General features: G+C 41.9%; 1 protein-coding gene and 1 non-coding gene across 8 annotated transcripts in view; one reads left to right on the forward strand and one right to left on the reverse strand.

Moving 5' to 3' along the window:
- TPK1 (thiamin pyrophosphokinase 1) overlaps positions 1-14,487 on the reverse strand; it is a 359,317-nt gene extending 344,830 nt beyond the window's left edge. For 2 of the 7 annotated variants that reach the window (XM_043589806.1, XM_043589804.1), the window contains exons 1-2: positions 14,309-14,439; positions 13,882-13,945 (exon numbers count right to left, since the gene is read on the reverse strand). Coding sequence is in view for 5 of the 7 variants with exons in the window: in XM_043589804.1 (XP_043445739.1) it covers positions 13,882-13,924 (43 nt within the window). In the remaining 2 variants the exon portion in view is untranslated. Of the gene's footprint in view, positions 1-13,881; positions 14,080-14,308 lie in introns of those variants that run through there. The other 5 variants (XM_043589802.1, XM_043589801.1, XM_043589805.1 and 2 more) reach the window with 5 other exon arrangements.
- Positions 9,627-9,755, forward strand: LOC122488858. Its single transcript, XR_006298771.1, has one exon. It is a non-coding gene; the product is annotated as a U6atac minor spliceosomal RNA (small nuclear RNA).
- Positions 14,488-22,831: the final 8,344 nt, after the last annotated feature.

Genomic DNA, 22,831 nt, shown 5'->3' on the forward strand with positions numbered 1-22,831 from the left:
TAGGACTGGACATCCACAGGCAAAAAAAGTAATTCAGACACAGATCTCACACCTTCACCAAAATCAACTCAAAATGGGCATAAACTGCAAAATTGTAAAATTCTTACAAGATAACATAGGAGTAAACTTGGAAGCCCTTGGGTATGGTGATGCCTTCTTAAATACAACACCAAAGGTACAATCCATGGAAGAAATAATCGGTAAACTGGTCTTCATTAACATTAAAAACTTTTGTTCTGGAAAAAGACAATGTCAAAAAAATGAGAAAAGAAGTCACAGACTGGGAGAAAATATTTGCAAAGGACACATCTGATAAAGGATTGTTCTTCAAATATACAAGAAATAGTTAAAACTCAAGAAAACAAACCACCCAATTATAAAATAAGCCAGAGACCTTAACACCCCACCTAGGGAGATAAGGCAGACAGCAAATGAGTATATGAAAAGATGCTCCAGGTCGTAAGTCATCAGGAAAATGCAAATTAAAACAACATGATCACAGATACTATTACAAACCTATCACGAACCTACCAGGATGGCCAAAATCTCAAACATGGACACCACCAAATGCTGATGAGGATGTGGAGGAACAGGAAGTCTCACATTGCTGGGGGGGGGGGGGGGGGGGGGATGCCAAACAGTACAGCCACTTTAGAAGACAGGTGGGTGGTGTCTTACAAAACTAAACATACTCTTACCACATAGATCTGGCAATCGTGCTCCTGGATACTACCTCTTAGGTCCACACAGAAGGCTGCACACGGATGTTTACAATAGCTTTATTCACAAATGCCAAACCTTGGAAGCAACCAAGAAGTTCTTCAGTAGGTAAATGTATAAACAAACCATCCTACATCCAGACAATGGAATTGTTATTCAGTGCTAAAACAAGGAATGCAATATCAAGCCGTGACAAAACAGAGAAACCTTACATGCATGGTAAGTTAAAGAAGCCCATCTGAAAACGCTACATACTGTATGATAGTATGATATTCTGGAAAAGGCAAAACTATGAAGAAAATAAAAAACTAAGTGGTTACTGGGGGTGAAGGGATTTAGAAAACTAGACCGACCACAGACGATTTTTAGGGCAGTGAAAATACTCTGTACAACACTTTAAGGATGGATATGTTTTATTATACATCTGTCCAAATCCATAGAATGCAGAACACCAGTAAACTATGAACTTTGGATGGTTATGTAGTGTCAATGTAGGGTCATCAATTTTAACAAATGTACCACTCTGGTTGGTGGATGTTGATAATGGAGGAGGCTATGCGTGTGCAGAGGGCATGTGGGAAATCTAGACACCTTCCTCTCGATTTTGTTGTATATCTACCACTAAAGAAGTTTAAAAAAAAAAAAAAGAAAGAAAGTAAAATAAAATAAAGGAAAATACGTTCCCAGTAAGCATTCTTGACAAGATCATCTGATTTTCTGGGAGTAGATTACTGATACCCATACTAGGCTAGTGGATCTGGAAAGTATGAAACTAAAGGAAATTGCTCGAATGTCATCCAGTGCCTAGAAGAGCTCCCGGTACACGGCAGGCACTCAAGTAACTGTTGCACAAATGACTACAGTATTTAGCCTGGAAGAAGAGAAAACAAGAATCTAGTTAAGGTTTTTCAACATTTGAAGACAACTAACTAGAAATCAAAAAAAAAAAAAAAAAAAGTCTCCCATACGATTGTCGTTAGAAAAAAAGAATGAAAGGTCTATTTCAGCTTATTTTAAATACACATTTTTAAGAATCAGTTGCCCAACAATGGTATGTGTCTTCCCAAATAGAGTTGCCTGAATGTGTTCAAGTAAAAAAGCCCAAATGCTATGTTAGAGGAACATGAAGAAAGACGATACTCTGCCCTGAAAACACTGGGATTTCTGAGGTTGCCCTCCTGCCCTCTGCACATAGGATTCACTACTCACAACATCTTTACTAGATTAGGAATTCCAACAGCAGTTTTCCTACTTTGAATATAAAAAATAAAGTTGCCTCAACGAAAGCAGCAGTTGGGTGGGAAGCCACAACCCTACACAGGACCTAAAAGTAAATCAAAAGCTTAAATTCTCTGGAAGTCATAACAAAGGAAATTATCCCACTGTGATAAATGAATACCTTCAAAGACGATGGTGTGATAAAGATATAGGAATACTCTCAGAATGAAATCCATTTGTTTAAGCATCTGTTTGCTACCTACAAAGAGTAACTCTTTCTGATGGATTTAACCAAGAAAAAAGATAATAAAATTCATTTGATGGGACGCTAATGCAGAAACACACCTCATTTTCCTAGAAAACCTCAAAAGACATCTGGTGTTGATGTATCAAAACCCACCGGTTTTTTGTTTCCTGGGCTTTTTGGGGGTGATCAATCCATAACGTTTTAGCATCGTGAATATTAAAACTGCCCTCGCAACTTCACTCGGTATTTTCAATGGTTTCACCTAAAAGAATGCCATTATTTCTGATAATGCTACCAAGTATCAATTGACAAGATTTTTTTTTTAAGAATTAAGATTATTTTTAAACTCACTTCAGAAGCTTTAGTTTCTAAAAGCATATAGCTATTAAAATGCTAATATGGAAAGACGATGCCACAGAGGCTTAACACCAGTAAAACACAGGAAATTGATTCTCTAGATGATGTGGAAAAGCTGGCTTATAAAGTTAATGAGATATTACTTAAGGCAAAAGAAACAATTTGGCCGTTAGCAATGAGGACAAGCCAAACATGTTTGTCATCAAATATAATGACACTAATTAAAAGAACGACAGAAACAAATATGAAAATCAATGAAAGTACAGGAAAAAATTAAGCCACCTCAAACATGCAAAGTTAAGTTAGAGCAGTAAATCTTATTAGCAAGTTAGAAATAAATAAAAGACACTAAAAAGGAAAAATCCCAACAATTAGGAGTTATACACCAAGGGAAGTGTGACTAGTCAAAAGAAGTAAATTTCCTATTCAATGTCCAACTACCCGGGATGGATTTCTAATATAGCAGAAAAATGAAGAGGATTAAGCCCTGAAACTCGAAAATCCACCACTTTGTCTCTTAGATGTCCTAGCTAGCCCCAGATAACAAAAATATCACAATCCTTAAGCAGCAGCTTTGCTAGAGATTTCTTTGCCATCCACAAAAAAAAAAAAAAAAAAAACCTTGCCAAGTTTTCCAAGTTTCAAAGTAGGCCTAGTGCTTTGATTTACATAACAAAAAAGGCACCCAGATTTCAGGAAAAATACAGTCAGAAAACCAAGGTTTTAGTCCCAGTTCTATCTCCAATACTCATTTCCAAAGGCTTCTCCTAAGGAAAGGAATATTCTATTCCCGTTGTTGAAAGGTCATTCCAGAACTATTAGTCTATCAGCTGGCCCTTGCCAATATGAATAAAATGTAGGACAACTTATCACTGTATATAGATCATATATTATCGTTAAATACAGATCAAGTGTTAATCAAGACAATTTAGCATCTGAATTCGGATGTGCTCCAAGTATCAACTACACACTGGTGTTGGAAGATTTAGTACAAAAAATGTCAACTACTGCATTACTAATTGCTTATTCTGATTACACGTTGCAATAACATTTTAGATACTACGTTAAACATATAATTAAAGTTAAGTTCACTTGTTCTAGCTTTTCAGTAAGGCTACTGGAAATGTTTAAGTTACATGTGAAATTACATTTTTATTGTATTGCATGGCCTGCTGCAGGCTGAACTCTTTACAGTAAGGTTTGTAAATTCTTTATTCTTCTACAGCATCTACTGAAGTATGGCCCATAACAAATACTCAAAAAACATTAAATGAACAGAGAAAACTTTAAATAGAAGCATAAAACAGCAACAAAGTAAGATCAAAATTGACTTTTTGATTCATGTACCAGCTATATTCTGTTGGAGTGACACTAAAAACCTCCCTTATTTAGTAATTGTGGCAATTCTGAAATAAGGACCAAGACAACAACAACAAAAAACCTCTCAGCTGAATAAGTGAATTGGCATACCTAATTTGTTTGGGGCTGCATTATGTCCTCCCGGAATTGCTGTTGAAGTCCTACACCCGTACCACAGAAAGTCACTGTATTTGGAGACAGGGCCTTTAAAAGGCTGATTAAAGAAAAATGAAGTCCTATGGGCAGACCTAATCCAATAGGACTGGTGTCTTTATAAGAACAGGAGATTGGGGGGCGCTTGGGTGGCTTAGTCAGTTGACCGTCCAACTTCAGTTCAGGTCATGCATGATCTCATGGTTCGTGGGTTCGAGCCCCGCGTTGGGCTCTGTGCTGACAGATCAGAGCCTGGAGCTGCCTCAGATTCTGTCTTCCTCTCTCTCTCTCTCTCTCTGCCCCTCCCCTGCTCGTGCTCTCTCTCTCTCAAAAATAAATAAATGTTTAAAAAAAAAAAAAAAAAAATAGAAGATTGGAACGCAAGTAACACACAGACCAAGAGGCAATTCGTGACAAGTGAAAAGGCAGTCATTTGCAAACCAAGGAGAGAAGCTTCATAAGAAGTCACAGCTGCCAACACTGATCTTGGACTTCTAAATGTTTTATTATTTATTTTTATTTTTGAAAGAGAGAGAGAGAGAGAGAGACAAAGCATGAACAGGGGAGGGGCAGAAAGAAAGGGAGACACAGGATCCTAAGCAGGCTCCAGGCTCTGAGTGTCAGCACAGACCCCAATGCGGGGCTCAAACCCATGAACTGCGAGATCATGACCTGAGCCAAAATCAGACATTCAACCGACTGAGCCCCCAGGCACCCCCTTGATCTTGGGCTTCTAGCCTGAGAATTATGACAAAATAAATTTCTATCATTTAAGCCACCCAGTCTATGGTACTTTGTTATGCAGCCTTAGTACACTAACACATTGTTCCAAACACATAAAGTTTTCCAATAACCAAGTGGAGTTTTGGCTTTTACACTTAAAATTCAGTTCCTCACTCACACTAGCTGTATTTCAGGAGCTCAAAAGCCATACGCAGCCAGTGACCACTATATACTGTACAGTACAGACCTAGAGATGAGACCAAACCAAAAATTCCCAAAAAAAGAGTACTTAACTAGTTGGGAGAGGTGACCAAAAAGTGTGTTACTACTACATATGGAAGCATTTTTAATCTTTAATTTTAAAACAAAATGTAAATGCAAAGGACTGAAAAACAACACTAGGTTATTATTATATGCTGAGTAGATTAGAGAAGGGAGTTCATAGTCTAGAGCTGTTTGTTACATCTGAATGTCATCACCAAGGTTTCCTGCAAATTACAGCTACTGATGTAGGTGGCCAGGATACATTTATCATTATGAACAGGTCCAACTGGAGAATACTAATACTCATCTTTAGATTTTATTATACCTTTTGTGGCTTGATCAGCCATTTTCAATGGAAATCAAATTCCAGAAATATAAGAGATGGCATGAATACTATTCAGAACAGGATATTCCTGGATTCATTACCATTTAACCATGAGGCATCAAAAACTATGTCTACTATTAATAATTTCATGCATCTGTAAATAATAGTGTTCAAGAAGCATGGAAGAAAAACACAGAATTCAAGAAATGAAGAGAATAGTTCTGCTAGACTTGCCTAACAGGTCTGAACACATTTACTAAAATAAGTAGGTCTCTCCTTTAAGAATTAGAAAAATGAATGTAGAAATTCCAAAATGTAATTATCAGTATAATAAAGTTCATCTACTGGAAAGTATTTTACATTTGTGTAGTGTTCTACTTCTTAAAACTTGCTTTTTATACTTTAATTTGCCCAAGAACTTCATGTTCGGATATATTCTTCTTTTATATAAAGAAACTAAGGCTCTAAGAAATTAAGTGACATGCCCGATGTCATGTAACTTGTAAAGGACTAAAACTCAAACCTTAGTCTTCTAGTTCCAAAACTTTGGAAGCTTCACCTTGTTAAAGCACTAAAACTATGACTAGAACAGTAGTATGTAAATGTTAGTTATAATAAAAATTGTTAATACAATTACAGTGACTTGATCAAGTGTGTACTGACAATACTTAAAATGGTAATTAAATTCAGCATAAATCTCAACCATGGTAATTCAGTTTAGAAGAAATAACTCCTGAGAGCATTATGGTCACAGGAATCTTTTTTTTTTTTAATTTAAATGTATATAATCTTTTTGCAAATTACCAAGCAGTAGATAGAAGGCTTTCTAGCATAAAATTTATTTATGATGATCAGGTTAAGTGGAGAAAATAAAATGGGGCTTTAAAACCAGAGTTTATTTTTAAGTGAATAATGTTTCATATCTAATTGCTTTATTTTTTATTCCATCAGATCCATTTAAGAGTGACATAAAAGTGATTTATTTAGAATGTCAATAGTCAACGTTAAGGGGGATTTAAAAAGTGAGAAACAGGGGCGCCTGGGTGGCGCAGTCGGTTAAGCGTCCGACTTCAGCCAGGTCACGATCTCGCGGTCTGTGAGTTCGAGCCCCGCGTCAGGCTCTGGGCTGATGGCTCGGAGCCTGGAGCCTGTTTCCGATTGTGTCTCCCTCTCTCTCTGCCCCTCCCCCGTTCATGCTCTGTCTCTCTCTGTCCCAAAAATAAATAAACGTTGAAAAAAAAAAAATTTATAAAAAATAAAAAATAAAAAAAAAATAAAAAAAATAATAAAAAAAAAAAGTGAGAAACAACCAAACTAGATTTAAAGAGGGTCACCTGCTCAGTCAGTTGAGCATCCAACCTTTGGTTTCAGCTCAGGTCGGTTCGTGAGATTGAGCCCTGGGTCAGGGTGTCTGTGCTATCAGCACAGAGTCTGCTTGGGATTCTCTCTCTGCTTCTCTCTCTCAAAATAAATAAATAAGCATTAAAAAATTCAAAATAAAAAGACTGAAGAATGCACAGTCGGTCCAAGTTTGGAATGAGCAACTAGAAAAGGTATTTTGCAACAATGGGAGAATTTAAATATGGATGGGTACTATGAAATTTTATACGGGGAAAATGGAGTTATGAATTGAACAAAACAACTTACAGTATGTTCTCATTTAGGTTTAAAATACCTAACTGTATAATTATACACGACAAATATCTAGAGGGATATAAATACACATACACCACTTATACATACATGGTAGGAACAGTTATAATCTCTGAGAAGCTCGAATATGGCGTTTTTACTTCATTTTTGTTTATCTGTATCTTCTAAATTTTTATGATGCATATGTACTATGTTGTAAAAATAAAAATTTAAAAATAACATCAGTATTTTTATTAAGCCAAAAATGAAAAACCTCTCCATTGGCTGTGTCTCACGTTTGTGAAATAAGCACATGTGAAATAACTATCTCGAAGATGGTTTGACTCTTGTTATTTTCGCTGTGAGGTGTTTAAAATAAATCAACTTTACTTTCAAACATATGGAGCTCTGAATATAAACCTTCACAATAAAAAAAAAAAAATCAAATGATCACAGACACTGAAGAACAAAGCAAGGAAAAGTCCCTATTTATAAAAGTATTTTGAAAAGCCATCCCTCCATTTAGAGAGTTTAAAACCGCAATTGCATGCTCATGCCAGTTAAATATTATTCATCATGAATCTAAAACCTTTAGATAAAAAGTTAAGAAGGCAATGAAAAAATAAAAATGTTTGTATTCTTCCTATACAACAGCGTTAAAATGCTTTACAGGTATTCTCAATCTTCACAATCACCGTCCTTGGGAAGTCTCATTCTCCCTATTTCATTGATGAGAAAACTCAAGATTTAAAGAACTGGATCCAGAATATATTACCTATTTGGTAATCATTTTGCAATACTGAACACATACATCAAATTATTAAGCTGTACCCCTAAGACTAATACCATGTTATGTAAATTATACCTCAATTTTTAGAAAAACAAAAACTCCCCCACAAACTGATTTTTAAATTTTCTTGAAATGTTTATTTTTGAGACTGCGCACCCATGCAAGCTGGGGAGGGTCAGACAGAGAGGGGTATAGAGGATCTAAGGCGGGCTTAGCGCTGACAGCAGAGCAGAGAACCTGATGCAGGGCTCGAACCGGCAAATAGTGAGATCAAGACCTGAGCCAACGTCAGTCACTGAACCAATGGAGTCACCCAGGCACCCCCTACAAATTGATTTTTTTAAAAAGGAAGGATGGGGTGCCTGGGTGGCTCATAAAAATGAAGACTCTTGATCTCAGGGTCATGAGTCCAAGCCCTATGTTGGGTGTATGCTTAAAAATAAAAATGTAAAAAATATAAAAAGCCACCCCACACTAGAAAAATGCAAGAATCATAAATATTTCACAAAATATCTGCAAAAGGCCAGTAAACGTGAAAGATTAGCATTCTGACATAAAGGAAATCTAAATTAAAATCACAGGGATACCTCTACACACCCACCAAATGGATAAAATTTAAGACTAATTCCAAGGACTGGAAAAGAACATTCTAGGGGGTAAATTTAGCATGAGCTAAGGCAAGAATATCAAAGCTGGAACAAATGTTCACAAAAGTAAACAGTGGGTAGTTTACTTGGCTTGGGCACAGAGGGGGGAAATAAAAATGTATTCTGGAAAAGTAACTAGGATTCAGAACTTGGAGGGTCTTCAAGTCCAAGAGAAGGACTTTAACCCATACAGGATCAGCGAACCGTGACACGGATGACAGCATTGTACAGAATGCTCCAAGTGGGGAGGATACAGACTCTTTCTTATCTTCTACCTTGCACTGAATTTCTCTCTCCTCACCAGTCTGGTTTTGCCCTCCTTGCTCAACCCGAGTCTCCACCTGCACTCTCCAATCTCATCAGACCTCTTTCCCTTCTCTCACCACCAGGTCAGAAGAGGCACGGAGCTTTCACTGAAGGCACATCACCTGCGCTGCTCTTCTGCTTACCTGAGCCTTCTCTCAATTAAAGCCAGTGCTTTTGTAGAGATGCAGCCAAGGTCTTTCCACCCCTAGGTTTCCTGCCTACTCCAAACTGCCCTCATCTCCTTCCCCCGAGCCCCAACCTTCCCTATGTAGGTTCCTGTAATACATAATTCAACATCTAACTAGAATCCATCTTGTTTTGTTCTCAACTCTCCAACCAGACCATAAATTCATGGATAGAAGGGATCACCCCCTTTCCCTTTTGTACCCCCGCAGCACCTACTACCAAAGAACATACACTAGCTAGTGGTTGGTGCCTCTTGATAACAAATGCAAACATACCCTTTCATCTAACAATTCCACTTCTAGAAATTTATCCTACAGATGTATTCATACATATGCAAAAACACTATGATCAAAGATATGCATTGCAGATTATAACAAAGACTAGAAAAAACCTAAATGTCTACTAAGAAAGACTACTTCAGGGGCGCCTGGGTGGCGCAGTCGGTTAAGCGTCCGACTTCAACCAGGTCACGATCTTGCGGTCCGTGAGTTCGAGCCCCGCGTCGGGCTCTGGGCTGATGGCTCAGAGCCTGGAGCCTGTTTCCGATTCTGTGTCTCCCTCTCTCTCTGCCCCTCCCCCGTTCATGCTCTGTCTCTCTCTGTCCCAAAAATAAATAAACGTTGAAAAAAAAAAATTTTTTTTTTAAAAAAAGACTACTTCATTGGAGGCTGTACTGCCTATTAAAAAGCAAAACTTGGGGTGTTGTATGAAAGTGTGGAAGTGTCAGCACTTCCCTCGATAAGGACAGAAGAGACCCTCAGGCTTAACAATATGCACACACACTTAAGGCACTGCCACCTACGTCTTAGCATCTAACCATCCTTTTTTTTTAATCCTTAGTTTCACACCTGAAACTAATTACATGTTAACTACACTGGAAATGAAAACAAAACAAAAAAAAAAAACTTAGGACATCTACATACACAGATCCTAACAAGTGAAAGTAAGTGGAAAAAAAAGTTGCAGGAAAAAGGTAAAACAGGTCCTATCTTATATATATATACACACATAGACACATAATCTATAAAAACATGAAATTTTAGAATGATAATCTCTGGCATGTAGGATGGACTTTTTCACTTTAGAAACTTCTGTTTGGAAAAAAAAAAAAGTTGAACAAGGAAGACATGCTACGTACGTAGGGAAAACTACCTATATATTTTCACTCACTGCCCCTTAACAGTAATTTATAATTTATACCATGAATCCATTTTCTCTAAAACAAGAGTAATAATATGCTGAAGTGTATGTACCAAAATGAATATTTAGAACATATGCCAACGGTTAGTAGTGGTTATTTCTAGGAGAGGGATTTCAGGAAACTTTCCTAATTTATATCAGAGGTTTTTCTTTAAGAAGCACTTACTTTAGTTACCAAAAAAAATTTTTTTTAATTAAAATCTCTTTCTCTGAGCTAGGATCCCAGAGAGATCAGCATGTCGGTCCACTTGGCAATGAGTTGCGAGGCCCAGCTCAGCTGTGGGACTGCCCACTGGTACTAAGTAAGCATCACAGATCACTCAGGTCTACAAATGAGACCCACAGAAGTTACCAACTGAAAAACTACTTCTCTACTAGGGAAGTACTAAATGTCTGTTTGATGAAGAGAATACCTCTCATGTAAAGTTAAACTTAAATATTTACTGAATCGCTATAAAAGGCCAGGCAATGCACTGGTTCCTCATAATACTCACTGTTCTGTTTTTGAAGATCTCTTAGGTATTCAGAGTCAACCGTAAACTGATAAGGCAGAAATCCCTACATCCTTTCACCCTCAGTGGAGGAAGAAACTAGAACCACTAGATCACAGAGAATCTCCCAAGGGAACACTGGATTCCGTGAGGGCAGATCTGTGCTTCATAAAGATATTACAGTCACTGTCCATGCCCTTCTCTAGCAAGGAGCTTACAGGTGACTGACCTGAGGAGTCCAGACCTTCTCCACTATACCTTTCATAAAAACAGAGCGAGCAGAACTGCTTGTTTTTCCTACAATTTATTGCTCCAAATTTTTCCCATCTCAGCACTGACCCTAAGATCCAACTGCCATCTTGTCCTCCCCTTAGACTTGCTCGATAGCAATAGCTTATCAGTATGGATGCTAAGTGCTTTATATGCATTAACACTAATTTATACTCCCAATAACCCTGTGAAGTATTTGCATTTCATCTGTGAAAAACCTGAAATACAAGGTCTGATAACTAGGGCTAAAAAGAAAACCACAGGCTCAAATGAGAGTCACTTAGGCTAGGCCAACCTAACTGCAATTTCGACCTCACCCAGGAATGTAGTCTTTGGTCAGTCAGGAATTATCCAGTGGGCACCCATGAGGTGATCTGTTTAAATGGGCAGTTCTCCATCTCCCAAAGGAAGGTGACATCATCCGCAATAATCCTTTTTCTGTTGACTTCCTTGTCCCTTTTTTTTTAATTTTTTTTTTCAACGTTTATTTATTTTTGGGACAGAGAGAGACAGAGCATGAACAGGGGAGGGGCAGAGAGAGAGGGAGACACAGAATCGGAAACAGGCTCCAGGCTCTGAGCTGTCAGCACAGAGCCCGACGCGGGGCTCGAACTCACGGACCGCGAGATCATGACCTGAGCCGAAGTCGGATGCTTAACCGACCGAGCCACCCAGGTGTCCCATCCTTGTCCCCCTTTAAAATCCTTTCCCTTTCCATAGCCCTCTGGAGCTGGGATGCTGCCGAGAATTTCAGGAATTGGTTAATAAAGCCAATTACATCTTGAAAATTCACTCGGTTGAATTTTTGTTATTAAACACTAAGTAGTGGCAAAACTAGGGTTTAAACCAAGAGATTCAGATTCCTGGACTCAAACTTTACTATACTACACTATCTCTACGATCTAGTCCTTTAAACCTAGAAAACACGAGAAACGTTCAGTCAGCTGTTGCCACAAAACGAACAAATCTTTTCGAATTTCTAAAAACGGAGTTTTATTCAAGGCCAACTCAAAACAGTTGCCCTGGATACAGGACTGTCACAAAGAAGAGAGTGCTCCAGCAAAGGAACATTTGGTGTAGGGTTATCAGTATTTTTCACATAAAAGGTTACAAACCACCAGACAAAGGATGTTTCAGAAAGTTGCAGACCTTAAGTTTCTAGAATATGCAGGACTTTAATTTTATGGGGACCAGGGAAGGGTCTTCCTTTTTTCTTACCTTTTGTGTTCAGAACACTCCTTTCTGGTTTTACCTAACAGATGTACAATCTGTGCTCGGGTCACAAATAGAGCCCATGCTTTGAGGTTCTGCACAGTCTGACCTCAGTAAATGTTAAAGTGTAGCTTCCCAAGGAGCCCAGGAGCGGGCCCAAATATATAAAAAGTTGAAAATTTCCTTGATCACAGTAAAGCACTTATGTTTTCACAACACAGCTGATCAACAAGCCACATGGATCAAGTGTCGACTGGTGGAAATACTGTTGGTTTGGCTACTACTGAGTACTAAGAACTTGATTTTGCAAAATATTTGCCCACACCTTTTATTTTTTCTGTCAATGCTTTCCTCAAACTTTTGAAAAGCTGTTTACACAAATAATTCAACGCTCGACCTTTTAACAAGGGTCAAACAGATCTGGGTTCAGATTCTAGCTCTGCTACTGTTTTCCTTCTCTTGCAAGTAAGTTATGAGGGTCTATGTGAAAAACTCAGCCTAGTGAAGGAATGCAGAGTTAAGAAGTCAAAGTCCCCCACTTCACTTCTATTCTTTGTTCTACCATCAATACTTCCAGGTTGTGGAATTGGACAAGTTCAAATCAAACTCAGTACCCTAACAAAGCCCATTTATTCATGTGTTTATAGTAAACTTTAAATTATGCATTGTGGGGGCACCTGGGTGGCTCAGTCCGTTAAGCCTCGGACTTCGGCTCAGGTCTTGATCTCATGGTCTGGGAGTTCCAGCCCGGGGTCAGGCTCACGTTAGGCTCTATGCGGCTCTATGCGGACAGCTCTGAGCCTGGAGCCTGTTTCCGATTCTGTTTCCTTCTCTCCCTACTCCCTCCCCGCTCCTGCTGTCTCTGACCCTCAAAAATAAATAAATGTAAAAAAAAAAAAAAAAAAATTTAAATGAGATAAATTATGCATTCTGTTTAAATATATGAACTGATAAAAGAGAAGCTCTACACCAGTAGAAACTGAAGTATATATATATAATATATATTATATATATATTATATATATATAAGGAATATATTAAGGTTAAGAAATGATTGGAGCACGTGCGTGGCTCAGGAACCAGCTGAGTTGCTTAAGCATCCAATTCTCGGCTTTGGCTCAGGTCATGATCTCACTTTCTGTGGTCTGGAGGCCCGGGTCGGGCTCTGCAGCGGGACAGCCTGGAGCCCGCTTCGGAGCCTCCCTCGCCCCCTCTCTGCCCCTCCCCCACTCGCAGTATCTCTCAACCAAAAAGAAAGGTGCACGAGTCAATTACACGGGCGCATGGACGCAGCCTCACAAAACCGCTGCTTTCCATCAGGCACCCTGTGAATTACAATAATTTTGAGCTTCAACATAATGAAAATCCTCGAGTGAGTGTTACGGCTTTAAAATGCTTTGTATGGCCACTTTCTAACCTTTTATTGGAGAAGGTGACTGCCTTCAACCCCCTCGGTGTCTCCTAATCTAGTTCCACAGCAGCTCAAGCGGTCAGAGGCCTAGGGGCTAACGTTGCAGGCGGCGCGCCCTCTGCCCCAGGGGGACCGCATCTAGTTAACCAAAGTCACTGGGTCCTAACAACGCCAAGTGGCAAGGACTAAGGTTTAGGCTTGCTTTTTTTCAGGTGGGGAAAGTGACGCACAAGGGAGGCTGGCGGGGTATGCCTAAGGCTGACAACTCGGGAGTCCAAGGCCAACTGCAAACATTTCTGGTCTAGAAGCCTCTCTGGGCTCCGAGGAGGGGCGCGTCAGTGACACCGAAACGTGGACAAAAGTACAGTACCGGTGGGAAGCAGGGGTTCCAACGGGGTAAAGGCATGCTCCATACCGGACTAGAGGCCTCTGCGCTAAGAGAACAGAAACGCCACGTTAGTATATGTCCCCTAGCTAATTAAACAGCGCGCGAATTCGCCACAGCGCCGGCCGCGTCCATCCCGCGCCCCGGCGGCCGCTTCCGGGCGGAGCCCCCGCGGCGCCCTGGCGCTGGCGGCCCGGCCCGCGCCGCCGGGCGGGGAGGAGCCGGGAGGGAGGCCGGGGCGGGAGCGACGCGCGCCTCCGGGGGCCGCCGCGCGCCTGCCTCTCCCCTCGCCCCGCCACCATCCGGGCACTGAGGAGCCAGAGGCGGCCGCCCCCTCCCCTCGCCGCCCGCCCCGTCCCGCGGCCCGCGCGCCCAGGACGCGGGCGGCGCGCCGAGCGGCGGCCGCACTTACACAATGGCGGGTGGAGCCAGCGGCGAGCGGAGCGCCGGCTGCGCGAGCGAGAGCGATCGACCGCTCCGAGCTCAGCTGAGGAGCCTCGGCGGCGCGCGGCAGGCGCTCGCAGGCTTAAGTAACGGGCGCGCGGGGCGGCCCCGCCCCCTTCCGGAGCCGGCGGCCAGTGCGAGCCGCGCGTCCCCACCGGGCCGCGCGCGCCCGGCGTCGCCGGCGGGCCGCCCGCCGCCTTCCTCCGGCGGCAGTGGCCTCGTTACCCTGGTTCTGCCCTCCCGCCGCCTGTGGCGTGTCTGCCCGGCGTTCTTCGCCGCAGTTGGCAAGGAGGCCGCGGTCAGCTCGAAACCGAGCGGCAGCTTCCCCAACCTGGCTTCACAGCCCAGCACACGCGCCAGTTTTCCAGAGCCCGTTCCCCTGGTCCTCACGCTCTCTGACCTCCTGCTTGCTTGTCAGTATCCTTACGGAGCACGCCCGCGTTCCTCCCCTCCTGCTGCACATAATCAGAGAAAGTTGTCAAAATTAATAAAGGGAAACCTCACTAAAGTGGAGCCCTCAGGCTGTACCACTTCCTGCCAATTATGAGAAGACTTGCCAATTGCAGGGAGAATTGTCAATTACAGACCCCCACCGAAGAATCTTCAATGGGAAGGAAGCCACAGTCCCAGGCCTCAGCAGGAAAAGATGTTTGTCGCATCTCCTAGCAACCCCAGCAACTCAACCAATGAGAAACCTTCATCACTTTTCTCCCTTGAACTTCAGTGAACTTTCGGTTCAAAGCAACCCTCCCCAGCTTCCTTCTTCTTCCTGAAATAACGGTCCTCTCCTTTGCTGGGCTTGCCAATGGTTTGGCCACGGCTTGCACGTCCTGAATTGCGATTCTTTGCTATTCCCGGATAAGCGCGTTTTGCTGACAAAATAACTTCCTGTTTTATCTTTAAAGGTCAATAAAGATTTCGTTGGAAGAAATTTTGAACAGCATACTTACAGCTCCATTTGCTCTAATACTCCTAGGATGGAGAGCTCACTCTGTTGCCGTGCAGCCTTTTCCAAAACTGAGCAGCCCTAATCGCCAGAAAAAAAAAAATTCTTAGTGGAGGCAAAATTCCCCTCCGTGCACCTGTCACTGTTCTGCCCCACTCCCAGGCCCACCGTGGGTTAGAGGGATCCCTGGTTCTCATAACTATCTTGGAGGTATTGAAGAGAGTTATTACTACCGTAGAAAGCAAGATAGAGTCACTCGTGTCGCTGCTCTGTGTGAAGCAGTGATGTAAGCAGCCAAAGAGTAGCTAAGGCCGGATATGGCCATAAATACCACAAGCTGAGGATACCCAGAACTGATAACTAGCAAAAGCAAAGGAGGTCTGCAAAGGCCGAAGACTGATTAAACGCCTTTAAAAAGGGAGGATCTTTGCAGCAAACTGTCAGACTGTCTAGATAACGGTCCTTTCCTGTCTGACCACATCAAAAAGGCAACTGCCACGGAAGGCTTTACCCTACTGATCTCTGAACAGAGATTCTCCACGGCTTGAACATAATAAGCAGCACGTGCCAAGAGCACACCCTCACTGGTCCCAGCCCTTATCTCAACTGCACACTCCCAGACTGACTTTGACTTTGGTTTTGTTAACTTCCCACCCCTTGCTGTATCTCGTTTGTTGGGTGACTCTATTATATGCTTTGCTTTGTGTGACATGTGAGAAGCCAAGTCAAACAGGTAGCAACATGTCACTGACTTTGAAATCCTGAACCTGCTTTACAATTATGTTAATCTTGCTCTGTGACTGAATAAAGCCGACATTGTGGAAATTCATAACTCATGTGTGCACCTCCATAGCACGCTCGTGACAACTACCTAGGCTTTGCCTTTTCTAGGCGAAGCCCAGTTCTCTCAAAGTTCTAATGGGATGTGGTTTTCAGACTCTGCTATCCTGGTTCCCATTCTCCGTGTTTAATGTTGCTCATAAATTGTGGGTCTAAGAACTAGTGAGAACTGCGCATCCCTCAGCATACAGCAACTCCTGCAGACGCCTGCAACACTAAGACAACTGACCGACTTCTAGTGTGACTTCTACTTGCACGGGTCTGCCCCCAGGTTGACCCCCAGGGCTGCTACCCCAAACCCCAAGAAGTGTCTGCCTAAGAAAGCTGGTCAACAAAAAAACCTGGAATTGCAGGATTTGGTCAGAGCCATTGGAAAAGCTTTATCATGCAGTTTGCAAATGGAGAAATGCCATTTTCACCTACAAAGAGTAGGCTCTAAAAGGGAAGGATTAGGCTCAGGTTAAATAGACAAAACACACAAATTCTGTGCCTTTTATGGAGACTGGTCAGACTCCTGTCTCAAACAACAAATCTCCGAAGCAGAATGGCAAGCAGGATACAGTTCGATATTTCCAGTGGTCGTTTCAGAATGTGGTGGCCTTTGGAGAGCATGATACAATGTGCTGCAGGGGTCTTTTTGCAAATTTTGCTGAATTTTGTGCAAGCCTTAGGTTGTGTGACTGGCTTTGTTCCTCATGGTCATTTGGCCCGTTTAAAATTTTAGTGTTTCCTCCCTTGGCATCAGCGAACCCATCCTGTCCGTCAGTTATTACTTTCTGATCACTGGGGTCTTTTGTTCCCAACCTCATGGCTACCAGAATCACTATTTGTTCCAAGCAAACCTGATGAGGCCCTGACCTCTCAAAGGGCTTACAACTGTGAGCATGTATCTCTAACTCAGAAGTCTCTCTCTCTCTCTCTCTCTCTCTCTCTCTCGGAACCTGAGAGTCATTTCTTTGAAATATAGTCCACAGGAAGGATAGGGCCTTTGTTTCTCAGTCTCTGTTGGGGGATAGAGCCCTAACTTTTGCAGCCACCAGCTCGCAAACACAGCGGTCTTCATTGCATTTACACTGACCAACCCTTTGTAACTCTTCACTTCTCTGACTTTACCTCTAGGTCCCCATCATCTCCCTCCCTTCTTCTCCCTTTATTTCAACGTTTTATTTTTGGGACAGAGAGAGACAGAGCATGAACGGGGGAGGGGCAGAGAGAGAGGGAGACACAGAATTGGAAACAGGCTCCAGGCTCTGAGCCATCAGCCCAGAGCCTGACGCGGGGCTCGAACTCACGGACCGCGAGATCGTGACCTGGTTGAAGTCGGACGCTTAACCGACTGCGCCACCCAGGCGCCCCCCTTCTTCTCCCTTTAAAACATCCAAATCACTTCTGCACAAATCAGAACGGAGCTCAGCTCTTTCTCTTACTGTCAGTAGTTCCTACAAAAAATCTGTGTTTAACTGCCTTGAATGTTTACCTTTGACACCGGTCACGATGTTCCAGGGGTGATCCCGTCGTAGACGAGCTCACCACAGTCTATGTTGTTCACTTTCTTAGCTACCAGATCAAACAGAACCTCCAGGTATCTTTCCCATTAACCTCTCTTAAGCCAAGTGTACACCTATCTCATACACAATTTTAAACCCAAGTGCTAATTAAATATTATGCGTTTGCAGTCACAGTTACAGCACACAGGCCATATCAACTATGTCACCTACTATCTGGGGGACATTAGAGAGAGAGTATGTGCACATATAACATGGTGAGGTTTTGGGGGTGATGGGGGGTTGCTCACGGGGTCCAGAGCTGATGGCCAAGAGAGAATGCTTGAGACATCTTTGGTGCAAAAAGGTGATTTTATTAAAACACGGGGACAGGACCCGTGGGCAGGAAGAGCTGCCCTGGGACCTCGAAGAGACACTGGTGAAATACTAGGGAGCTGGGGGAGGTAAAGTCCAGGGGACGTTTCCAGTGAGATTTTTCACCTGCTGAAGACTCACAGGGTCCTGGAGGCCTAGCTATTGTCAAAGTAGGGTTGTTTTCCGCTCTAGTGAAGTATTAACAGTAAGACAATAGGGAGTTCCTGGAGGAATGTTTTACTCTGCCTGCCTCAAGTAGTTGTCAATGGGCTGCAGGTTGTAAGGAAATTGAGTTCTATTTACCATTTCCTTCTGCCCTTGTTTCCCACATCACTATGGAGGGATGATGCGGGGCTCCAGAAAACGGAGTCTATAGGTTTCCGGAGACCAGGCTATTGGTTAAGATTGCGATTTTCTTGTGATTTACTAAGATATTTGTAAATGGATGGAGACTCAGGTCCTGCAGGACTGTGATCTCTATCAGCTAACCATTTGTTTTTCCTCTTTGCTTTTCTCTTGGGCAGCCAGGAATGCCCGAGGAATAGCACACATATCCCACCTGGGAGGGGCCGAGGGGGAGGGGCAGTGTTTGCAGCCTGTCAGGGGGCCTTAGGCTCCCTCATCTTAACAGACAAATGCTCCTATATCCAGATCATATGAAGAACTACAAATCCATCAGCAAAAGGCAAACAAAACAGTAAAATGTTGACCAAGGATACATATAGGCAAATCACAGAAAATACTCAAATGACAAATAAACACGTGGAAAACACAACTGTTGACACAAAATGAACAGACCTTTCAGAATTTCCTTTCCTTTAGAAAGGAGTTTTAGTCGAGCCCCAGTCAGGAGAGCCGCCCCAGATACACAATCTTCACAAGAGACTGCTCTGGCAAAGGAACATTTGCTGTAGGGCTATGTACGCTTTTTAACATAAAAAGTTACAAATCATTAGACAAAGGACATTTCAGAAAGTTGTAGATCTTCAGTTTCTAGTATATGCAGGGCTGTTTGACTTTAATGTATGGGAGGCAGGGAAGTTTCTTCCTTTTTTTTTTTCTTATCTTTTGTGTTCAGAATGCTGCTTTTCGGCTTTAACAAAGCAGATGTACAATGTATGCCTGGGGCACAACCCCATGCTTTGAGGTTTCGTGGAGCCATTTTGACCTTGGTAAATGTTAAAATACAACTTCCCTGGGAGCCCAGGAGCAGGGCCCACAAACACTAAAAGTTGAAAATTTCCTTTATGACAGCATTAATAGAATTTGGAAAAAAGCCAATGTGAACAATGAGATAAACTGACTTGCCAGACTGCAAAAAAAAAAAAAAAACCTTTTAAATAATAATACAAATTTACATTTATTGAGCAATTATTTTGTTGCAGTCACTGTGTTAAGGTCATTTATATTTTATTTCATTACCTTAAATGTAGGCTCCAACACAACGAGCAACAACTTTTAATAGTTCACCTTGGGATCCTCATACTCTAGCTCCGTTGCTGGCAAAGAACAAGCAATGACAACTTATTGAACGTTCATAATGAAATTGTTGGCAAAATCCTGGAATGCTACCTCTCCAGTTCTTTTCACAGCTGGCTCACTCATTAAGACTGGGCATAAATCTTCCCCTAGTTACTATTTATCTCATCTGGGATTGTTTGTTTTCCCCCGCGTAGCTATACTCAAAATCTGAACTTCTTGAACTCCCTTGTTTCTTTGTTTATGTCTTGCCTTCTCTCACTCGCTCCCTAAGAGTTGCAACCCTATCTGTTTTGTTCATTGCTATTCTCCAGGAAACAGGGTACTTCACCCATAACACAGACTCAATAAACATTTATTAAATGGATTAATAAACAGTAATGGTAGGGGAATAGGAAATTATAGTGTATCATATGAGGATATAAGCGAAATCAATACAATAAATGAAATCAATATGCCCTCCTGTGGGAAATGTTCATCACAGAATCAATTTTATAAATGCAAATAAATGGCGGTAGGGCACCCGGGTGGCTCAGTTGGTTAAGCACGAGACTCTTGATTTTGCCTTGGGTCATGATCTTCTGGTGGTGAGATCAAGCCCCGCATCACCCTATGTTGGGCTCCATGCTGAGCAGGGAGCCTGCTTTAGATTCTCTCTCCCCTCCACCCCTCTCCCTCTTGTGTGCACGCATGTGCTCTCTCTCTCAAATTAAGTAAACATTTAAAAATAAATTAATAAATTAAATGAATGCAGATGGCAGAATAATCCCACTTACATTTTTAAATGTATTTGGATATCCATAGAAAGAAGGGTTAAAAGTGACCCCTGAGAAAAAGAGATGAAGAACGTAGGAGGCCATAGGCTGAGGGAAATAGTATTTTTTATTTCATATTTTGTATTTTATGCATTAATACTCTTGCAGCTTATTTAAAATTTTAAGTTTGTAAAAACGCATATTCAAGGAAAATTAATGATTCGTTATTCTTTTTTTTTTTTTTAAGTGTATTTACTTTGAGAGATAGAAAGAAAGCAAGCCAGCAGGGAAAGGACAGACCGAGAGGGAGACAGAGAATCCCAAGCAGGCTCCGCATGGTCAGCGTCGAGCCCTACCCGCGGCTCAAACTCACAAACTGTGAGATCATGACCTGAGCCAAAATCAAGAGCCAGACACTTAACTGACAGAGATACCCAGGTGACTCAGTGAGTCATTATTCTTAACAGTGGCGTACTTTGGGCTTCCGAAGAGGGCAACCCACATACAAACGTGGTACAATTTTCAGAGCAGTGAGTCCATAGCTTCAAACAAATTTCCAATGGATTCCAATAGAAAGAGCTCCTAATAGCAAGCTATATGGTTTTCTCCAGGGTACAAAGACGGCTCTTTATCTTCCTTACCAATTATCTTCCACTCCGCTCTCGTTTTCTTGAAAGGATGAAGTTCAAAATACATGGTGTATTGTTCCAAAAGACTCTACAGTAAAAATTTTCTGCAGTGAAATAACTTTTGAAAACATGGCACACAATCACCAACCTCCTTTGGGACTTATAACACATTATCCATCTTTAAACATATCTTAAAGACCAGAAGAAGCTGTTTATCTCCATACCCAGAATGTCTCAAAAATGCTGGAGCCAGTAACACTGTTTTCTTCGCGTATCTTTTTAAAAATCTTTTCAGAACAGTGTTGCTCCACACAGTGGCTGGAGAGAAGCTGAGCCCAGAGGCCAGCTCCACAGGCTGCAACAGCTGATCTTGCTACAGCCCCACGGGGTGGTGGTGGAGTTTCCAGTCTCCAGGCAGCTTCCATAAGCTCATCTACATCTACTCTCAACTTCAAAATGCATACGTTTTCCAATCTCACTTGAACAGCTCAGGCAGTGTTGCTAGCTGCCTCTAGGGAATTTCCACTTAAAGATTTGGCCATTTACTTACCTCTGATCAAGTGATTCATTTATTGCTCCTCCCAGAGTCTCCATTTCTTTCCCCAGCATCATTATTCTGGCCTCCTTGGTAAATAACTTTAATTTGCCTTTTATTTCATTCCATAAATCCAGCCAATTGCCAACTTTTGTTGTACTGATCACTTATTCCCACCTGTCGAGGTCAATTTGGATCAGATTCTATCATGCTCGTCATTTTTGCTCATCCATCGATCAAAAATGCTTGTTAAGACTTATATAAAGTGTCATCTCTGAGAAGTCTTCCGTGAGATTCACTCAGGCCCCTCACAGTTAATCTCTTTTCTCTCTGTAATTGCTTTACATTCTTTTATGGTTCTTTTGTAGCCCTTTCCACAGGCTGGTATAGTATGGTTCATTTATTTTCTTATTTTTTTTTAATTTACTTATTTATTTTGTGAGAGAACACGCAGGGGAGAGGCAGAGAGAGAGGGACAGAGAATCCAAAGCAGGCTCCATGCTGACAGCAGAGAGCCGGGTGTGGGGATAGAACCCACAAACCACAAAATCATGACCTGAGCTGAAGTCTGACACTTAACCAACTGAGCCACCCAGGAGCCCCAGTATGGTTGATTTTAAATGTATGCCACCTTGTGGCCCAAGAAGGCTGTCTGAGCCCCAGTCTTCAGCTTATACATTTCAAGCATTAGGAAGGAAGAAGGACAAGGAAGATGCACTATCTGCCTCATAAAAGGATGTGAAAGACAAAATGCATAAGACAAAGAAGGATATCATTTGGTTCAGGCTACTGCAATAAAACACCCTAGATCCTAAGGTCCCAGTATCATCACAGTGTAATTTTGCCTTAGATTTTCACAGGAGGCATAGACAAGTCTCAGGTGGGATGATTTAGAGCTGGAAACTTTTTGTAATCAGAGGAAATTTCAGTCAGCTGCACAGGAAACATTTGTCTCTATATTTAGCTCTTTTCAGGCAAATATTTCTAATCTCAGCTAATCATTCATGAGACAAAGACTGGGGCATTGGATACACCTGAAGCTAATATGTTATATGTCAATTCTATCTCAATTAAAAAAAAATGGGGAGTTGGAAGGACTCTGGCCTCCTCAGAGGTTCTGGTAAACACAGGTAATCATCTGAGAGTCTTATGAGATTCAGGAGAGATTGTGGAAGGAGTCTTACCTAAGCCATAGGGGGAAGGGCATTCCATTGAAGTAATCCTCTTCCTGGAACACACAAAGGTTGGGGGGTGGTGTTCAGCAAACAAGAGAGTGGGGGAATTTCTAAGCTATCACTGTCTTCCTGGAGGACAGACTCAAGTGAGTCTGACGTCATTAGCGGCCTCCTGAAAGTCTCACTCAATACTTAGGTCAAACCTAATTGGCCAGTACCTCATCACGTGACCCCGCCTAGTTTGAAGGGAGGATGGAAAATGTAGTTTTTTAG

This window comes from Prionailurus bengalensis, chromosome A2 (assembly GCF_016509475.1).
Source record: "Prionailurus bengalensis isolate Pbe53 chromosome A2, Fcat_Pben_1.1_paternal_pri, whole genome shotgun sequence".
Classification (NCBI taxonomy): Eukaryota; Metazoa; Chordata; class Mammalia; order Carnivora; family Felidae; genus Prionailurus; species Prionailurus bengalensis.